At 38.9% G+C, this 12,743-nt stretch overlaps 1 protein-coding gene across 1 annotated transcript in view; it reads left to right on the forward strand.

The window, feature by feature from the left end:
• GNL3 (G protein nucleolar 3) overlaps window positions 1-11,268 on the forward strand; it is a 22,096-nt gene extending 10,828 nt beyond the window's left edge. The window contains exons 5-15 of the mRNA XM_018562475.1: window positions 46-123; window positions 938-1,070; window positions 1,581-1,684; window positions 3,423-3,561; window positions 4,807-4,894; window positions 5,076-5,250; window positions 6,703-6,845; window positions 6,947-7,077; window positions 9,439-9,641; window positions 9,845-9,890; window positions 11,107-11,268. Of these exons, the coding sequence (XP_018417977.1) occupies window positions 46-123; window positions 938-1,070; window positions 1,581-1,684; window positions 3,423-3,561; window positions 4,807-4,894; window positions 5,076-5,250; window positions 6,703-6,845; window positions 6,947-7,077; window positions 9,439-9,641; window positions 9,845-9,890; window positions 11,107-11,198 (1,332 nt within the window). The 3' untranslated portion in view covers window positions 11,199-11,268. The remainder of the gene's footprint in view (window positions 1-45; window positions 124-937; window positions 1,071-1,580; window positions 1,685-3,422; window positions 3,562-4,806; window positions 4,895-5,075; window positions 5,251-6,702; window positions 6,846-6,946; window positions 7,078-9,438; window positions 9,642-9,844; window positions 9,891-11,106) is intronic.
• The last annotated feature ends 1,475 nt before the right edge of the window (window positions 11,269-12,743 follow it).

The following is a 12,743-nucleotide window of genomic DNA, read 5'->3' on the forward strand; positions in this document are numbered from 1 at the left end:
TTGTTGGTAATAATATATAAAATTTTTTTTTTTTTTTTTTTTTAGGAAGCCAAAAAGGATCCTAAACCAAAAAAGCCAGTCGCTAAAAATTCAGTTAAATCTCTTTGCATAGAGGTGAATAAGGTAAGTTCTGACATGGTGGTTATCTCATAATGAGTTAGTATATAGCAAAAAGTTAAAATCTCAGCTTTTTTTTTTTTAATGTTGCCGATGTATAACTTTTTGTGTCTTTTGGATATTTGTACATGTATGTTTAAAGTCCACCTTTTATTTGAAATATAAAAACTACACAATTAGTTTAGGAGTTCACTTTACCTCTTATTAGCTGGAATGCTTGTTAGGAATACAAGAACAGATGTTTGAATACACATCACCTTTCCTTTAAATCTTGGGCACCTAAGACCATGAAGAATCGTGAGCTTTACACACACCATCTTCCACTGACTAATGGTCAATAGCTGTTTATGGTCTTCTACTTGTCTCCATAATGAATGGAGGCTATTGCAGAACACTCAGGATGTTGGCATAGATGAGCAGAGCAAAAATGCCTTGTGCCCTGCAATTAACCCAGCTTTTAAGTAATTTAGTGGCGTGAGCCAGATATCACTGTTAAGTCCAAAGTCTTTAGGGCTGCAGAAGAACTATCTTCCACGGTGCTTAAAAGATATGAAATCAGTAGATAACCCAGTCTACAAATGTCCATTCTAAACTATTTTTTTTTTTTAAATTTCCTTTAATAATGAGCAAACCTACCTATATGGATAAAAGGAGTTTGAAGCTGAGATAAGGGCTTACATAAATGACTTCCCTAATTTATGGTATTTGGGACATTTCAAACACATAAAGCAATAAGGCATTGGAGGCTGGCAGAAATCTAGCATTATATTCAACTTGCATGTAAGCATAGATTTTTATGCATGTCCTAATTTCAATGCAGGCGATTAAGGCATCTGATGTAGTCCTGGAAGTGTTGGATGCTAGAGATCCCCTGGGAAGCCGATGTCTGCAAGCAGAACAAATGGTTCTTCAGTCACCAAACAAGAAACTGCTGCTTGTCCTCAATAAAATTGGTAATTACATCTTGGAAGCTTGGATAACCTCAATTGTTGAGCTGATTCATTAAAATTATAGGAAAGATTGTCTATTAAATTACTTTTGTACTATTATATTCTATAAAAGCAAATAAAAATCTTATTGAGAAAAAAAAAACTATAGGAGAGAACTCTTGATAAGTTTACTTTCCGGTAGTAACCATTTAGATTTGACCTCAGAAATAATTTGGATTATTCTCTGCGGGGTAACAGTCCAGTTTGTGCATATGTTCTTCTCTCCCGTTTTAATCAGCCCTATAATGTTTTGACAGATGCAATGAATGATGAGAATATGTCATGCAGTCTGAGCTAATAGTGAAGACTTCAGATCCAACTCTGATCTTGTGTTCTGAACTAACAAGAATTATGAAACATTTTTTATTTTTTTAGTAACTCGTAGTACTGTTAATCCAGATCCATATGTTCTACTGCTAAATGCAAAACTTATATTGGCATTGCAGTAGTTTCATTTAAAGTTGTTTTTCCTAGATCTAGTCCCAAAAGAGAATATTGAGAAGTGGCTCCATTTCCTGAACAAAGAACTGCCAACTGTCGCCTTCAAATGTTCTACGCAAGTGCGTGAAAAAAACCTGGTAAGTTATTTATTGCCCAAGAGGAGTTTACTGTATTTAAACAGGCCTAGCTGATTCAGACATATTTAAATAGTTTTAATTAAAACATGCCCAACCTGTTTTCTGTGATATGTATGATAAGTTGTCTGATCTGATGTCTTTGATGAACACAAGATCCAACTCTGAGATCAGCATTTGTTCTCAGAACACGTGTCTTCATGGATACATCTTATCAACCCAAAGGCTCCTATCCTTCACAATCTGCAGTAAGGAGCTTTACATGTTATTACTTTTAGAGTGCTAGTGCTTGAAAAAACTAGTATGAGCCATATTGTTCCTTAAAGGGAAACTGAAATATAGGAGTAATGGAAGCTGGCATTTCTGACTTCTGCTTTTGAGGTTCTTCGGCTCTCATGCTGATGTGGCTTCTGTGCGGTCTTGAGTGGCTGACCTGGATCAGGTATAGAGCTATAGAATTCTAACACTTGTCATGCTAGTTTTGGATCTTTGAAAGTACTGAAGTCACACCTAGTCAGGCATCTTGCATTATCAGAAGGCCACCTATGGCAACTCCTGTACTTATCTTGTCATGGAGTCAGTTTAAAGAAAACTTTAAATGACAAAATATCTGTTGCAAAGCATTTTGTAGGCAGTAATGTTTGCCTCCGCCAGTCAGTGCTTTAGTAAATTGCAGTGCCAAGCACCTCCTAATGCTCCACCATCAACAGTAGTCTTATTAGTTGGCCGATTAACTTTTTCAGTTAATAGGATACAAAAAAATTAAATAACATCCTTCATATAAAATACACAAATGCAGTGTTCAGATCAGAATAAAACTGCATGCACAATAAAATACACAAATGCAGTTTTTACTTCAGAATAAAACTGCATGCACAATAAAATACACAAATGCAGTTTTTACTTCAGAATAAAACTGCATGCACAATAAAATACACAAATGCAGTGTTTACTAAAGAATAAAACTGCATGCACAATTTTTTGCAATCGCAATGCATGACATTGCGGTACTGTGCGATCACACTGTGGGTGTTTACGGTGCCATTTAATTGAATGGCACTGAAACGCATCTCCCACAGCAGAATTTGTCAGGCCGAAAATGACTATGTATTGTAAGCACCATGGTTCTTGAATAGCTTCAGCCAGGGAATGGCAGCTGCCAGTGGCAAGATTCCACAGACGGCAGCTAAATGTAAATGCAGCAGGTAGTGAGCTGGTGCAATAGCAGGCTGGCTATTATATCCGCCCACTGCTTGCTGTGCCCTCTCAGCATGGAGGAGAGAGGGGATCCAACCAACTAATCGATAATGAGACTAGTTGGCAACTAGTCTCATTATCGATTTAATCAATCAGCTTGGCTTATTTAACTTATACTTAAGATTGTATAATTATTAAAATAGTCACACTGCGTTTGTGGTCTGTGTAACCACCTTTTAGCCACATCTTTTTATATATTACCAACAAATTAAGTATTCTGTGCACTAAATTTAATTTTAGTGTATTTTATCCTAAAAACAGTTTGAGAAACATTTGTGCAAAAATCTTGCGACACAATAAAATTGCAACTAGCATTTTTTTTTTATTCTACAGGGTCTCTGCTTTCATAAAATATGTAATTGTTTGCCAAACATTTAGATTGCATCATGTGTGTGCAATTAGTAAGAAATTGCTCTGGGCAGCAAGTGGTTAATATCTATGAATTCAGTAACAAATTAATGTTTTTTTTTTTAAAATCTTTAAGCCAAGTAATGGTCCAAAGGAAAAGCCTGGCTCGATTGATATTTCTCGAGGGACTGTGTGCTATGGAGGAGATTCTTTACTGCGCATCCTACACCGCCTCTGTCCATCTCCTAATGAAAATATTAAAGTTGGTTTAATAGGTAAGAAAGTGTGTGGTGTAAAGCTGTATAGTAAATGAGAAATGAGGAGAACATGCTAAAAGTCTGATATCTTTGATGACTGTCAGATCCAACTCTGATCTCATTTGTTTGCTAGGTTTGTGTAATCTCAAGTTCCTTTATAACTTGGTGTACCTGGAGCCTGTCAAAACTGCAATATGCACATTTGATCTTACACATACCATTTACAAATAAACATCTGTAAAATGCGTCCTTTCACCTGTCCGCTTTAATGCTGTAGATGACCCTATGATCTTGCTTAGACATTAGCAAGATTTAGACCAGTGATATTGGAGACTGCCAAAAATGGACTTATGGACATTGCTGCACGATAACTTACAATAAACTCAAATTTGTATAATGTATAAATATATCTTTATCATCCATACCCTACCTACACACTAAAAATTCATAGCAGGGCCCCTTTCCAAAAACTTGTAAATATATAAATAAACCATTACACAGGTAATTGTAAAGTGCCACAGTGTCATATTCCTTCAAAACCACTTGTAGTCCAAAAATGATCAATTTATCCAAAAATAATCGGGTTATTTCTTCAAAAACACTTGTCCGAAAATGATCAACTACCAAAAAAAATCATGTAGCACACTAGTGGGTGGTTGTGAAAAAATATATAATAAACTGTTTATAAATCAGTCGTCATGAACAAAAATGTTTACAATTGTGGACTCCCAGCAGTGGTTATAAGAAGGATGCAGGTGTTAAATCTACAAACATTAGTGAGAATAAGGTAGCTATTGGTGCTTGCGTAGATGTTAAATCATCTTTCAGATCACCTGTGTCCAAAGCTGGTTTTTATCTAACATTTGTTATTTGATTGTTTGAGCCCACATGAGCTATACACATTCAAATGGGTTGTTACAATTTTTGATAAAATAAATCTTCACCTTCTTGCTTATGATCACTGCAAACATGCAATTGCTTGTTACAATTGTTTATGACAACATCTTGTCAGGTTCTTGCAAATAGTTCACTTGAAACATTAAGTATCGCTGTTTTCAGGCAGCTTGTTGCAATCGCTTCTATATATTAGGCCAGTGTATTAGTTTTATTTTTACTGAAGACAAAGCATTCCTCTGTAGGATTAGCCCTTTCCTTAATAGGATGGAGGCTAAGTGGAAAAAATTATTTGCTTTTGCAAGTTAATTTATGAGCACTATAGTCCATATGGAAAATAAGCACCTTCATTTGATGTTTTTATTCCAGGATTTTCAAATGTCGGAAAAAGCAGCCTAGTTAACAGCCTGAAGCAGTTCAAAGTGTGTAATGTTGGTGCGTTGAAAGGCACTACAAGGTAAGAGCTTTGGTCTAAGTGTCTGACTGTCTTGTGTCTAATGAGTTGCATGATGACAGATTGGAACTGACATTTCAATGGAGGCTCCATTCAATCCAACTCTGAAGCTTTCAGTCTTTCATTTGTTCTGTATTTACCCTTGTTAGATTTGATGCTATAGGCTTTGATATTCTTTCCTCAGGATCATTCAAGATGTAAACGTTGACCAAAATATTAAAATGACTGACAGTCCCAGTCTTGTGGTTTCTCAGGACAATCCACCTGTCACTCTAGTAATGAGAAACGTGTTTCAAAAGGAGGATGATGACCTTTTAGAGGCTGTTAGAGTGATTTTAAAACATTGTGACAAACAGCAGGTGCGTGATGTGATGTTTTTTTGAGATTTGATTTAGATTGTTCATCATCATACAGTACACTTGTAAAGAGATTATATGTGCTGTCCTCCAGAAAATGCTAGTGGCCTGACTGGCTTAAATATTTCTAAGCTACTGAACTAGAACAAACATGCCACAAATTAAAAGCCAAATCCCTTATGTCTGTACTTGTTCCACTTCATTATCCAAAATTATTGAAGCTGCAGCAACATGACTGCCAGGACACTAACATTTTTAGAATTCTGTATTGGCAGGCTCATTATTCTCTCATGACTGGTGTCCACTAATGTGTGTAATTTTATTACTTGCTTGTGTACCTCCTCACTATCTCCAGACTATTTTTATAACTAGGGAGATTTCATCTCTAATCTCAATGCACTCCTATATTGTACTACTATTAACTCTATTTTAATCACATTGTTAAGGCCAATGGTGATTTGTGATACTTACAACAGAACACTGACAGTGCCATGTACACATGCATTTCATCAGATTAATCCTATAACAGAAATTACTGGCAGTTGTGGACTTCTGATAGGAGCAAGTTGCAATGAGATAAAATGCCGAACTTAGCAAGAGTTCACACAACTTAATATTTTATACGGCACACTTTTAACTTCAAGTGACTTCTTGAAAGAGGGCTAACTGAATCATCATTCTACTAGAGAGGTCAGGGGGACCTTTAGAAGCTGGTTGGAAAACCTTCAAACGAATAGAGCCGGCAGCCCATTAGCTCTGTTCAGGTATTCTGATAGCAGCCAACGGCCACTGTCAGAATACAATGAAGACGGCAGGAGATTCCTCGATCAACACTCTAATTGCTGAAGAATATCTGCTATATTTTCTTCTGCCCGCAGGTTGGACAATGAAAATAAGTGTATGGCCAGCTTTAGTTCAGCTCTTGTAAAAAAAACTAAAACTTACCCTCACTCTTGGGAGTGATTTTGTACACTTTTGTTAGTGAATTGATCTCCCCTTTTTATGCTTGTAGATAAAAGGATTTGTCTATTCTGTGTATTTTAACATTCTTAGTATATGGTATGAACATAAGATATATTTAATGAAAAGACTTGGCACTGTTAAAATGTGGAAATGTCATTGTTTTAAATATATCATATTAAACATTTTTTAAAGAAAACAAAACACCAGGCATGAAGATGTTGGCCCTGATTCTGACCTGCAAGGCTTCTGTTATGAGACTTTCAAGCAGACAAAAGGCATTTCACACTTTTGGTATAATGCAGTATATTTGCAAAGCAGAAGTAAAATAGTTCTATAGTTGTGTGCTCACTACTACAAAACAAAATAAAAAAATGTCCAACTAGCTTTTACAAAATGACTGCTTGATTTTGCGGGTTGTCTGACATTAGTTTGATGCAATCTTTTTTCACAATATACTTAAATGTTTTGTATCCGTTTTGTTTTTCTGTCTAGATCATGTTGCTGTATAATATTTCAGACTTCAGGAATTCCCTGGAGTTCTTAGACCTGGTTGCCCGCAGGAGAGGCCTGCTGATGAAGGGAGGAGTAGCAAATGTGAAAGAAGCAGCCAGGCTGTTCCTGGATGACTGGATGGGGTGAGGATGTTGTGTTTAAAAAAAAAAAACAACAACAAACATTGCATTTCTGTTCTGTTTTAAGATGTCCTGATATAAAATCAATAATTTGTCTTCTTCAGAGCCAGGCTTAGTTATCATACTCAGCCACCTTCATCCTCCAGCTGCCACATCAGCAGTGATCAGAGAGGTGCAATGCGAAAAGGGGTTAACCTAAAGGCTCTGGATGAGGACAATAAAAGCATTATTAAAGGTAAACTTTATTCAATGACTTTCCTTGATTTGGTTGGTGGCATCCAAAATGGTTATTAAATAGAATGGTTGTGGGAAAGCACCATCTATAAGCCACCTAGGCTGCAGTGTTCTCCATAGAGGCTTTTAGTTGGGCTTTCTGGCAAGCTATTCTCAGTGATTGGCTTACTGCCTTGGGGGATCTCTGCCAGCATGTGTACTGCTGCTAGTAGTGCAGTACAGATTACATCATACAAAGGAGCCTGGATGTGGATAGAGTGCGCACAGCCACGGACTTCTGCAAGATCCTGTGACCCAAATACTATTTCTCTTGTGTTGAGGTATAGGAGAACTGGGGCTGTGCCATGCTAGCTGCCTTGATGCTGGTCAAACCTGTGAGGTATTGCCCGATTGCACTTGCTTGCTGGTGGAGGATTCTGCAATGTAACAGCCCAGAGAGGGAGCAATACTACAGGAGCAGGTGAATGCTAGTGTGGCGTTTAGAGGAATATTTATTTTTGGTGGAAGTTTGAACGCTGTTTAGACATTGACCGTGCTGCTGTGGTAGGGGCAGTAAAAGGGACATTTTTGAAATGTAGTTTTGGTGAAAGCTGGGGAGACTACTACAAGGAAGGCTTTCTGAACTGTAGCACAGGGGAAAAGCATTGAGGCTTCACTGTCTTTCAGGATTTTATAAAAATATAATTCAGTTTTAGTTGTAGTTTTTTTTGTAGTTTTGAAATGTTTCCATTTCTCTGATTCGACACCATACCCTTTTATTTAAAGTGACACTAAACTCAGACATTAAATAATAAAAATAGCTTCTATTATATAAATAATAAATTACTCTGTACTTTTTTTTGTGGTAATTCAGCTCTAAAAGCCCAAAAAAATCAATTTTTTTCCCCAGCCACAACTTCCTGCCAGAGGCTGACTACTTGTCTTAGGTCCCTGTGTGTGCTGAAAAGTAGCCAGCCTCTGTGCTGGTTCATGTGAAGCACTACAACATGCTGAAGGCGTGTCTTCTCAGTCTCCGCCCACAAATCCTCCCCTCTAGACTCTGCGAGGAGCTGGGATTTCTTCAGCAGCAGGCTGTTTCTCTCGCACACTAATATAGGATATTTGATTTCTCTCCTCCTGGCATTCTAAGGAGGGAGGGTGGGGGCAGCTGCTTGTGAGGAGATTCAGCATGTGAGCTGTCACCAGCCTCTTTCTCCTGAGTCTCAGCTCACATGCTGAAACTAGTCAAAGAGGATACGGTTTCTGCATTTGAAATATTTTTAATTTTTTTTAAATTATTTTTTTACTTTAATTTTAGGAGCTTCAGGGAAATATTAGGGGTCTAAACAGACCCCTGATATTTCCCTTTTAAAATAGAAAACGAAATTAAGGACCACGAGTCCTCAATCTCTTTCTGCCGCCCCTGTTATAAATGAAAAGGAATCCTATGTGAGTGTTCCTGTTCATTCATAACATGAGAACATAGTGTGTTTACTATAACCACAATCGTGAATGACCAGGAGGTGATGTAGATCACTTCCCGTTCATTCATATTTTAGGATACAGTAACCATACTATGTCCTCAATTATTTACTAACACTTGGCGGTCACTGATCGCTGAGGGTTTGTACCTCGCTTTCCTTCCTAACAGCTGTCACAGGAGGCTGAGCGAGTGGAGCTCAGCCTCCTGTGACAGCACTGCAAGCTGTCTCCACCCACACTGCTCTCCCGATCTGTGACAGGAGGCTGAGAGGTGTGGGAGGAGAGACGCTGGCCGCTCACAGCGCTCGGACACAGAGCAGCGCCCAGCGGGGAGGAGAGAAAGAACGTATGGACCGCTGTATCGGCCAGTAAATGGCACATTATGCCAAAAGTGCAATTTTTAGCCGATATATCGGTGCATCCCTAATTAGTTTTGATAATTCAGAGCATTGTAGAGGCGATTACAAGCAGTTACACTGTCACGGTGTGTTTAGAGAGGAGAGGGAGGGGGCAGCTGTCTGCAGTGAGAGATGATTCCTCTCTGCCTCATGGGAGTTGTAGGCAAAGAAAGATGTGTGCATGACCAGAATCAACATGCGCGGCTGTTACTAAGGGACATGTGAGGTGTGACAAGAGCAACGGGAGTGAGCACAGCAGCACTTTCTAAAGGGATTACAATAGTAAGACTTTTTTTTATTTGAAAACATAAATAAATGTGGCTTTGGAGAATATTCATTGTGTAGATGTGTATGAGAATAAAGCTGACTGTTTTGTGTCACTTTTAACGTAGATTTTGATCAAAGATGACATACCTGCTGTAATTCAAGAGGGAGTCATACCTCTATATGTGTTCTTGGTGGTAATGTGAGCTGTATTTGATGGGTTTTTTGTTGTCTTGCAGCCTTGAAGTGCCCAAGTCCTGCCAGCAGTATTGCATTTCATTTCTCACAGATGACCAACTGTATACTAGATGATACTGAACTAGAGGAGCAAAACCCAGAGCCTGAAGAGCAGGAAAGTGAGCAGGAGGAGGAGGAAGACAAACATGCTGATGAGGAGGAAAGGATGGAGGAGGAGGAGGAGAAGGAGGAGAATAGTGAAGAGGTAATATACAAGAATAGACTGAATACCAACATACAATCTACAAAATGTTACAGCTTTTAGTTTGGTTAATTCTGAAATCAACAATTCACTTAATATGCTTTCATGTTATTTGGGGTATATGTCGCCTAAGGCAGTCCAGATGTAGATGTTTCTGTATGTGTATGTATGTCCTAATATATTTATGCTTTTATCACGTTTTGCAGAAAGAGCCAACAAAGATTTCTTTGACACTTGCAACTAAACAAACAGGTATGTGTTCCTAAATTGGCACAATTTCCTCAATTGTGTGAAATTCACCTAATCTATTATCTTAAAGCTGAATGCCAAAATGAATGCAGCAAGGTGTTTTTTTATGCAAGCAGTGTATATACCTGGGTTTGATGTTTATTTTCAAGATCTTTGTAATTCATGGACACACTGTCAGTAGATTGCTATACTTTTAAGGCAATCTTTTCCCCCCTAATTAAAAGGAGATTTCCAGGAAAATGGATATCACCTTTTTTCTTTTGGAGCATCTCAGTGGAGGGATTATTGCAGCAAGCCAAAAACAATAGCAGACCGTGGAGCTGCATATTGTTTAAAATGCTCAGTAAACCGATGTCCAAACATATAACTATAGGAAATCATACTTTTTATGGCCTGCCTTAGGGTTCCATGGGGAATCATACTTTATCAAGCTGCAGTACAGACTGAATCTTGCGAAAACCTGGAGTCTTAGGAGGAGAGGCTCTCTGTGTCTCTACTTAGATTGGTCCCAAGGCAAAGTATGTCACGTTTTCGTAGAAATACCCTCAAACGCCAATAATTCTGTTACCATCCACCCCAGCTAACATTGTAATATACAGTTTTATTTTGTTTTAGTATAGAAGACAAAACACATTTTTTGTAAGATGTTTTTTTTTTTTTTTTCCTCCACAAGATAGTAAGCAGTCCATTTTGTGGGTTAGAATTTCACAGCTGGAACTCTCCCGCACTGCAAGGATTAAATGCTTGTTTCATCAAAGGTGAAAAGAAAAAACAACTTTACGTGACTTATTTCTCGCTTCCCTGGCAGTTGGCATGCTTCTCCCTAACGCTGATGCCTTGGGTTGTGGGTGGGTCCTCAGGGTCCCACTGACATTGCAGGACTGCTGGTTCTGCATTGTAGGTGACAACACAGAACCTGCAACTAATGGAGCAGTGAGGAGAAGAAGCTTTGGGGATCAGTTTTGTAGCTGGGATGAAACCTGCAGTTTTGAGAAATAAAATGAGCTTGGTTTTTTTATGTTCCCCCTACACAAAATAAGCATTCAACCCTTCAGTGCAGTGGCAGCCCCACTGCAAGGGTAATTTTTTTTATATTTTCCAGACTTCAGCTTTAAATTATAACAAAAATAATTTTTATCCTTACTTGGCACCCATACTTGGCAAAGTTTCAGTTTTTTTCTTGTATTAAATTTATTTTAAAATTTTCTTAAAACAGATGATTCGGCTAAGGAAAGTGCTAGCAAGTCAGTCCGGTTTGATAAACCGGAGGAAGATCCTGATGATGCTTATGACTTCAATACTGATTTTTAACTGAGAAAACATCGGTACTATTGCAGCGTGATGGGCCCACTTTATTCCTTCCTTCATTGTATGGGTGTGAAGAGACTTTTTTTTTTTCTTTGTAGTCTTGCGCAAGACTTGCTCTTAATTGACTGGCTGTCATATATAGTGGATTCTATGAATCTCTCGATGTATACAAGGCTGTGTTTGTGGAAGGTGTATTTGAATTAAAAACAAATTTGATAAAACTGTGTTTACTTTTTTTCTTGTGCAATAGTTTTATTTGCAGGACATATATTTCCATATGTGCATACCATGTACATATTTTTAAGTTGAAATAACAAAATAAGGTGGTCTCAGCATTGAGAAAATTACACATTTTGCAATGTGTAGATCAGGGACGCCCACAATTTTTCGTCTGGAGATTGCCTTTTCAAATGACGAGCTCAATGAGATCTACCAATGGAAAAACACCTGCATTCAGTGGGGGAGGGGGCGTGGTGGTGCATGGAGTGTCACTTCTCCCAGTCGGCTCGCTCGATCACCGGACAGACTGTAGCAATTCAGTATATCTCTCCATCCAACAGACACATTGACAGAGACACAGCCATAACAAGCACAGTTCCATTAATACACTGTATACAGCAGCCCTGTGTGTAATGTCTGTTCAGCAGCTCTACGCACAGGGAATTAATCAAGATGTCTTCTTTCAGCCAGACTACACTCCCCTTCCTTCTCACAGCACTCTGGGACACGTAGTCTATAACAGCCAGTCCAGCAAGAATTTTCCTGAGCAAAGAACTCGTGCCCCATTTGTCTCTGGTAGCTGAAGCGCTCCGGTCAATTGCAACATTAGATCTGTCTTTGGGGGCCGGTTCACACCACAAAGAGAGCGTTCAGCCTCTGGAATGCAACCTGGCCAGCTCCCTGCAGGAGGGGCGTGGTGGTGCATGAAGTAAATGGTACTGCAGCTGAATGCATGGGACATTAGTGCCTCCGGTCCAATGTAATCTGCAAAAATAGTGCATGCTGTATTTTTCCATTCCTGCTTTCTGTGTTCCCTGACCTTGCTCAGCTGACTACCCAGTTTGGCAACTTACCTCTGGCTTTGGGAAAATCCACTTAATCAGCAAGGTGTGCCTGGCACCAAACAGTGCCCTAGTTACTGCAACTGTGATGTAGGGATCTGACTCCAAAGTATCTACAACCCCAAGAGTGCATCTTAGGGGGTTTACTGAGATAAATACAGCAAATGCACCCCTCCAGTATCTCAATAACTTAGGGCACCTCCTTAACGGGTATATCAGAGAAACCGGTGTTAGGGCAATTTTTATCTATCCTAATGTCAATCTTCTGGGGAAATTCAGGGGTACGATAGACCATATGTAATATAAACAGTTGAGTCAACCAATGGGAAGCCGAAAGGGAGACCCGGGCCACCGCTGCCAGAGCCCCTTCCACTCCTCTGTCAGTTGCCCAGCATCGTAACTCCCAACCCCGCCTACACTGAAGAGAATGCTTATGCAAAAATTGAGGCAATAGAAGTGAGTAGATGAGACCCTTCCCTTCATAACT

This window comes from Nanorana parkeri, unplaced genomic scaffold (genome assembly GCF_000935625.1).
Source record: "Nanorana parkeri isolate BGI_ZX_2015 unplaced genomic scaffold, ASM93562v1 scaffold579, whole genome shotgun sequence".
Lineage (NCBI taxonomy): Eukaryota > Metazoa > Chordata > Amphibia > Anura > Dicroglossidae > Nanorana > Nanorana parkeri.